Here is an 8,303-nt window from a genome sequence, read left to right as displayed (position 1 = left end):
TTACTAGTCATGCATTTAAAGGTATGCTGGAGAGCCTTGTCCCAGCAAGTACGTTTTTCAGTCAAGATTTATGATTAGAGGTTTCATAGACCAGTCAGTCTAGTTATGTTAGACATGCAAGGTGTTTAGCCATCTTTGGCTCATTCATGTTATTTCCGCAATCATGTTTAAACAAGTATTTTTATTAAGTATTATGACTTACTACGTTTTATAAAGGCTCATGATGCATTCACGTTATATTTCGCTTATGTTATGTATCATGATGATTCAGCAACCATGTGGTTCGCTCGGTCATGCGATCGAAAAAGGACCGAGTGCCGTGTTACGTCCAGGCCATGGTTCGGGGCGTGACATCTGTAGACAGTTGTATGTATTAGTCAGATGATGTGGCCTTGTCGGCTCCAATTCTTTTGTGTACAGTATATGTAGCAGCCTAGCTGGCTTGCACTGTTCTTTCTGCATGTCTATGTATATATACAGATTGTTCAGAGTGCATGATGTTGCCTATTTATGAGATCAGTTTAAGTCATTCTATGGGCCCTTGATGTTGAGATAGGTCCAGATATGAGTAGCGGGGTGTTTGGTCGCTAGAGGTCAGACACTCATCACGACTCATCGGTTTGGGTCGTGACAATTTTGCCATGTTTAAAGTAAGTTGATTGTTTAATTATCTTTTCCTATAGCTTGAACATTTTTCTACTAAATGATGATCAAGTGTATTGAAGAAAATGAGCGTATACAAATGGGAAAAAAATAAATATTTAAACAGGCCCTCAAATTTGCTTCAGCTGGCAAGTATACCCTCCAACGTTGGGTGTGCACAAGTAGGCACCGCAACTTGAATAAAGTTGAACACGTAAACACAAATGCTTACGTGGCACTAACGTGACACATAAATTTTGCAGGTGTAGATGATATTTGTAAGTTGGAGTGTTCAACTGACAAAGAGGAGACGAGTTGAGGTGTCTACTTGTGCACAACCAAAGTTAGAGAATATACTTGCCAACTGAGGCCAAATTTGAGAGTCTGTTTATGTATTATGCCAAACAAAATTGGAGTCATAACTGGACATATGTTTTAGACCCATTTTAAAGCAACTTAGCTACATGTTAGCAAAAGAATAACAATACTGTCTTGTTATCATGCATTAAGAAGACTATTTTAGCAATAAAAAATGTCGTTGCTGGTAATTATTTTAGACCTAAGAGAAAATTGTGTGGCATGATTTCAATTGAAATTTTATTGATTGTGCTCAAATATATAAAATATTTTTTCTTGAAGATAATTTTTCTAAAAAAAAAAAGATTTTCTTGATTAATATTCTCTAATATCACCACACATCGAGCGGGTTAATATACTAGTACAACTTAAAAAGTTAATCTTTAAGTCCTTGAACAAGTGGCTTTAAATTCCATAGTGAAAAATTAAGCTCAGATCAGAGATTATACGGAATGGACATATTATAACAAAGCGTTTGGTCTTGAAAGAATGAACAACAACATCAACAATAACAACATACCAAAAGATAATCCCACAAAGTGTGAAGATGCAGAAAAGGTAGGATGCACGCAAACCTTTCCCCTACCTTAGTGGGGTATAGAGGTTGTTTCCGATAAACCCTCGACTCAAAAGAAAATGTACAGCAAATAGCAAGAGACAAAACAAATTCAGCAACAGACAATAATACATATCAAGGTCTTGAAAAAGAAAAAGAAAAAGCAAAATATTCAACACAAATTTTCTGGACAAGTGAAGATTCTTCAATTTTGATGTAACCCGAAACAGGTCCTCCAGAGAGAAGTAATCTTTAATACTAAAGAATGGATTCAACTTTCAACACTCCAAAACATGAGAAACTTTCTCTCATTTTCTGCATTTTTATTGCAGCTCCCTCGTTCTCGCCTCTTTTTAAATTTCCTTTTTTTTTTTTTTTTTTCCCCGACTAACCAAGGATTGGAAATTGTCTAGATAATCTACAATAGTACAATGAGCGCGCCAAGCGTTTATGGCCAAAAAATGAGATCATTGAACCTACCTTACATAATATCCTACTAGAACAAATCTTAGACCTTGCAGTAAAAAAAAACAAAAAGAAAAGCAGAATCTATGTATCTGGGTTAAATCAAGCTTGAAAATGAAGACGTGAAGGCGTAAGGAATGTTGGCAAGGGGACCCCTCTGGCATGCGAGTTCGTGAATGTCCTTCACGATGTCAAAAACCGCATCTGGTTGTGCAAGTTTTAGTGCATTCTCTGACATTTTTTTCCTCTCATCCGTTTTGGTGCTAAACCACTCTGCAACAATTCGAGCTGTTTCCTTGGGGCTTCGCGTGAAAATACCAGCTCCATTGTCCACCACGTATGGGACGTTTCCCTTTTCCTGCAAATACATAACGAAAAAGTAAATCAGTAAACACGGTCATATCAGCAGCCACTACGTACGATAGCTAGCAGTCGATAATCAACATTTTGATTTCACTAACTTGTCCAGGAATGTAGTCGTTGAGAATAATTGGTAGCCCTCTGATTAATGCTTCTGCAATTGTACCAGGTCCAGCCTATGAGCGAAAAAACTGAATCGTTAGTCCCACATTGTCGACAATGCACAAAAAAGATTACACAGGCAATGCTAGAATAGGGAGAAAATGACAAAAATGGTCCCTTATGTTTGAGGGTAGGCTCAAAAGAGTTCCTCAAGTATGTACTGAACAGTTGTGATCCTTTAAGTTTGTGTGTGTTGGATTTGACGGGAACTATAAAAAACAAAAAATAGCAGGAACTCACATTTAGAGGTACAGTTTTTGTGGTTTCGGCTATTTTATATTTATTTCTAGAATTTGGTACAGCTTTTTGAGGTGTAATTTCTGCTCTTTTTTTTTATATCTTTTTAGTGTCAAGTGCAGTTTTTTATGTTGCACATTTAGGATTTAATGGGACTTTCTTGGTATTTAGGGTTAAATGTTTTTTTTTCCCCCACTGTTCCTGTCAAATCTAACGAACACAAAAAATTGTTAACTTTTGGCAAACTTATAAAGGACCAAAACTGTTCAATGTATACTTAAGGGACTCAAACATAATTTTTGTCATTTTCTCATAGAATAGGACTACATTGACATACCTTTGTGATAATACAGTCGCACACACCCATCCATTTCTCCATCTGTTTCTGAAATCCTTTAATCTAGACAGCAAGAAGAAAAAGTTTCAAAAAAAATATCTTTCCACTGTCAAGTAAATTAAGTTGAGGTGTATTGACGTAATTTTGTAAGGCGTTCATACTCCAAGAATCTAATTCTGTTTTACCTTGACCGGGATGTTCCATTCGATTGATTGTAATGTGGATGCTAGCTCTTCATTGCGTCCACATATGACAACCAATTGACCGATAGGTTTCTCCATTTCTTTATCGAAAAGAGCTTCTCCGAGGGCCTTTGCAGTTTTCTTCACGGGTCCCATCCCTTCACCCCCACCCATCAGTAGCACTGCCGGCAATGTGGGGTCCATCGCTAGCTCTAATCTGAGGTCATCCTATAGCAAGTATTAAGAAAAGTATCAGAAAAGAAATGAAACATGGATTCAAAGGAGTGTTAACTCTTTTGTAAATTGACCGAACATTCACCTTGGAAAAAATTGCTCTACAAAAAGAAGGACGAATAGGCAACCCAAAAACGCATGTTTGAGATTCTTCCAATCCATCAAATAAAGCCCTCTTTGCTACCTCCTCAGAGGGGCAGTACAATCGATTGACTCCAGGGTTAAACCTATGGTTCAAAAGAGGCTACCGGTTAAACTAACTTATGGTTATGACATAAAAGCTATATTGCTCAGACTTTCCAATAATGTTGTTGCATCCGTGTCGGGTCCTTCAAAAACACACTACTTTTGGAGGATCCGACATGCACTTGGCGGCATTTTTGAAGAGTCCGAGCAACATAGCATGAAACTACTAGATACAGTCAAACATCTCTGTAACAGTGTCGTTTGTCCTGATATTTTTTGGCAGCTATAGTGAAATGTTGTTATAGAGAATATATAGTATAACATACCATAAAAGATCGGTTCCACTGAAAACATGGTTGTTATAGTGAAATGTTGTTATAAAGGATGGTTGTTATAGAGTGGTCTGACTGTATATTCAAATTCCAAACTAAGTTACTAAATAATTTACCATGTACGGTGGCAAGTGCTGAGGTCCGTAATAACTGTGACAAAGATTACTTTCTTTTGTAGACCTTGCCATTTAAGAACCCACAAAGGAATGTGCTGCATAAGAGGATGAACACTAATGATGATGTCTGGCTTGTACTCCATCAGGCCAGCTTCCACCTCCCTTCATTTTCACAAATCAACAATTAGGAATTTATAATGAATTTAAGAAGATTCATCCGAATTTTGAGGAATATTAAATTGATCCTATGTGTTTGATAACATCAACAAAGTCCACTTTCACATAAAACTTAAGCAACCAGGTCAGCAATAATTTTTAGTATCTGTGTAATATACAAACAAGAGAAGTCGCTATTGATAAAATGATAAGATATGAAGCATTAAAGAAATGATTACAGACGATTGAATGCATTCAAAGTACAGTACTATAATTAGAAATGATGAATTTATGGTGCTAACCTAGCTGGCATATCAAGGAGTGTCATTCTTTTTACTCCCTCTGACTACAAATGAAAGACACTGTTCCATTTTAAATTGGTAATGAGGAAGCGTTTCTATATTTAGTAATAATTTAACTTTTAAAGACCCATTTTACCCGTAATGAGATGATTTATAACCACACATATCTAAGGTTTATTTTAGACCACAAAAGTTTAATAGTACTTTATTTCTTAAAATGAAGAATTTATGGTGCAAACACTTTCGCATAAAATTGAGACAAAGGGAGTAGAAAATAGTAGAAGTCACAGGTTATTACGCGAAAGAGCTATCATTAACCATCGAAAGTATCAAACATCTACAGCTTTAAAAACAAAGAAGGAATTATACTTGGCATAGAAGGCGGCAATGGCAGCAAGATAGGCAGAGTGTATCCACCGAGGGGACGTGCCGTGAAATGCAAGACTCCAAAGCTGCACATGTTTAACCATGAACTTGTATTGTTGTTCCATGCTGTTCAATGGCCATCCAGTGTATTCCTTCCAAACATCTTTTACAAAAATCTACAAGAATTGAACACATCTGACATTACCACATTGAAATATGAAGTCACCATACGTACAATAAAGACTTCATTAGGCATGTGAACAGAAGTCCAAGCACTAAATTGTTAATCTTAAGTCTTAACAAGTAAAGAAAATTACGCCAGAAAAGTAGTTAACCAAATGGGATCTCCATAAACATGAGAATTATGTAGATTAAAGCAACAAGAACAGAGTTTTTAGTTAGATCTTAAAGAAACTAGTCAGAAGGAAAGGCACAAATTGGAAGTCAAACCTATATTATACTTAACATTGTAATATCCTTAACTTTCAAGAACTAATCAAAACTTCAAAGAATGGCGTTTATCAATGGAAATTCATTTCCGCAATATGACAAATGACTCAATAATGCACATAAGACAACACGAATTGACATGAGATGAGGGGATTCACAATTTTATGCAAAAAGAAAAAGTAGTAATACAGATCAAATAGATTGAAAACCAAAAAGATAATAACTTACATGATACTTACCTTCTAATATCCTTAACTTTCAAGAACTAATCAAAACTTCAAAGGAAAAGAATTTTCATTGGAAATTCAATTTTTTGACAAATGAAATAATGCACATAGTCATAACACGAAGGAATATCTAAGCAAAATTGGAACAATTCCAAACTATATTATGCAACAAAAAGAGTGATCCATATCAATTAGTTAGAAAAACAGAAAGATAAAACCTGTATACATTATAATATCCTTAACTTACAAGAACTAATCAAAAACTTCAAAGGACACTTGGCATTTATCAACGGAAGTTGAATTCCTCTATGAAAAATGCCTCAATAATGCACATCGGACAACATGAATCGACATAGAATATCTAAGCAAGGGGATTAGGGGATCCAAAATGCCAAACAAACAATGCAACAAAAAGAGTAATTCAGATTCAAATAGGTAGAAAACCAGAAAGATAATAACTTTGCATTATACTACATTGTATTCTTACATTCTATTTATCAACTATGTTGCTTTCTTTAGAACTAATCAAAACTTCAATATTGGTGTGGCAGCAAAAACTTGAGCAACATTTTATCTTTGGAAATTCAATTCCTCAATATGACAAATGACTCAATAATGCACACATAGAACAACACGAATCATCAAAATTCCAAACAAAAAATGTAACAAAGTTAGCAATTCATATCAAATAGCTAGAAAACCAAAAAGATCAAAACTTTACATTATACGCATCCCCAAATTCCAAACGAAAAGCATCTCGAATCGCCTCAGCCGAAGCCCTATGGACCCCCCACCACACCCCCATATTGTACTTACATTATAATATCCTAAACTTTCAAGAACTAATCAAAACTTCAAAGAAGAATACTTGGCATTTATATAAATTCAATTCCTCAATATGATAAATGACTCAATAATGCATAAATAGCAACTATAAAATTCCAACAAAAAATAAAACAATTAGTCCCCCAAAAAGATCAAAACTTTACATTATACTCATCCCCAAATTCCCAATGGAAAGCATTGGTTGACACGGACCCTCGAACAATCGGCAATGGAAATTCAATTACTCGATATGAAAATTGACTCAATAATGCACATTAGACAACACGAATCGACATGGAATATCTAAGCAAGGGGATTAATGGGATTCACAATTCCAAACAAAAAGAGTAATTCGGATCAAATAGCTACAAAACCAGACAGATAAAACCTATATTATACATTATCATATCCTTAACTTTCAAGAACTAATCAAAACTTCAAAGAAATAACTTGGAAATTCAATTCCTCAATATGGAAAATCAAAACTTCAAAGAAGAATAGGACATTTATCTAATGGAAATTCATTGAATAGATAAACAAAATGACTCAAGGACAACACAATCATCAAAATTCCAAATATGCAACAAAAAGAGTCATTCAAATTCATATAGCTAGAAAACCAAAAAGATTAAAACTTTACATTATACTCATCCCCAAATTCCAAATGAAAAGCATCACGAATCGCCTCGGCTGGATCCCCCACCCCACCCCCATATTGTACTTACATTATAATATCCTAAACTTTCAAGAACTAATCAAAACTTCAAAGAAGAATACTTGGCATTTATCAATGGAAATTCAATTCCTCAATATGATAAATGACTCAATAATGCACATAGGACAACACGAATCATCAAAATTCCAAACAAAAAATGCAACAAAGTTAGCAATTCATATCAAATAGCTAGAAAACCAAAAAGATTAAAACTTTACATTATACTCATCTCCAAATTCCAAATGAAAAGCATCACGAATCGCCTCAGCCGAAGCCCTATGTCCACCACCTGTATCACTCATCAAAATAAGCACATTTTTTGTTCTTTCAGCACCAAGTTGCACCATTTCCATTGTATCATTTTCATCTTTAAATTCATTTTTGCTACCTACAAAACCATAAACTCCAACTCTTTCTAACACCGTGCTTATCGGATTCCTCACCGTAATCACCTCAGTCACCATTGTCCCCTTTCCTCTATTGATCAATTCTTGAAATCTCTATATTTGGTATATATTTCAATTTTTTCCCTTTTTTGGGAAATGTATATCAAAATCAAACACCTACTCAATCAAGAATTCAACTTTTCTCTATATTTGGTGTAAAGTTCAATTTTTTTTCCTTTTTTGGAAATTTATATCAAAATTAAATACCAAACCACATAAAGAATTCAACTTTCCTCTATATTGGGTATAGCGTTCAAATTTATTTCCTTCTTTGGAAATGTATATCAAAATCAAACACCAACCCACATAAAGAATTTAACTTTTCTCTATATTTGGTATAAAGTTCAATTTTTTTCCTTTTTGAAATGTATATCAAAATCAAACACCAAACCACATCAAGAATTCAACTTTTCTCTATATTTGGAATAAAGTTCAATTTTTTTTTCCTTTTTTGGGAAATGTATATCAAAATCAAACACCAAATCACATCAAGAATTCAATTTTTCTCTATATTTGGTATAAAGTTCAATTTTTTTTCCCTTTTTTGGCAATGTATATCCAAATCAAACACCAAACCACATCAAGAATTAAAATTTTCTCTATATTTGGTATAAAGTTCAATTTTTTTTTCCTTTTTTGGAAATGTTTAT

At 34.3% G+C, this 8,303-nt stretch overlaps 1 protein-coding gene across 2 annotated transcripts; it reads right to left on the bottom strand.

Moving 5' to 3' along the window:
• Nucleotides 1-1,647: 1,647 nt before the first annotated feature.
• LOC132030824 (monogalactosyldiacylglycerol synthase 2, chloroplastic-like) lies at nt 1,648-8,303 on the bottom strand. 2 transcript variants are annotated; one of them, XM_059420584.1, is made up of 8 exons: nt 7,426-8,303; nt 4,994-5,166; nt 4,167-4,328; nt 3,618-3,759; nt 3,302-3,526; nt 3,117-3,179; nt 2,482-2,556; nt 1,648-2,378 (listed from the first exon to the last, which is right to left on the bottom strand). In XM_059420584.1, exons 1-8 carry the CDS (start codon nt 7,669-7,671, stop codon nt 2,118-2,120), a joined length of 1,347 nt encoding a protein of 448 aa, XP_059276567.1. In that variant the 5' UTR covers nt 7,672-8,303; the 3' UTR covers nt 1,648-2,117. The 2 variants fall into 2 exon arrangements, with proteins under 2 accessions (XP_059276567.1, XP_059276568.1); XM_059420585.1 differs by lacking the exon at nt 7,426-8,303 and adding an exon at nt 7,133-7,173.

The sequence above is a fragment of the Lycium ferocissimum genome, chromosome 9 (genome assembly GCF_029784015.1).
Source record: "Lycium ferocissimum isolate CSIRO_LF1 chromosome 9, AGI_CSIRO_Lferr_CH_V1, whole genome shotgun sequence".
In the NCBI taxonomy this organism is placed as follows: Eukaryota; Viridiplantae; Streptophyta; class Magnoliopsida; order Solanales; family Solanaceae; genus Lycium; species Lycium ferocissimum.
Note: the sequence above shows the minus strand (reverse complement) of the source record. Positions and strands in the feature narration are given on the sequence as shown.

Coding starts and splice junctions, on each gene's coding strand:
- LOC132030824 (XM_059420584.1), bottom strand. CDS start 7,671: ATGGTGACTGAGGTGATTACGGTGAGGAATCCGATAAGCACGGTGTTA. Junction 3,527..3,617: donor GTAGAGCAATTTTTTCCAAG/GTGAATGTTCGG, acceptor TACTTGCTATAG/GATGACCTCAGATTAGAGCT. Junction 2,557..3,116: donor GCGACTGTATTATCACAAAG/GTATGTCAATGT, acceptor TTTCGCTCATAG/GCTGGACCTGGTACAATTGC.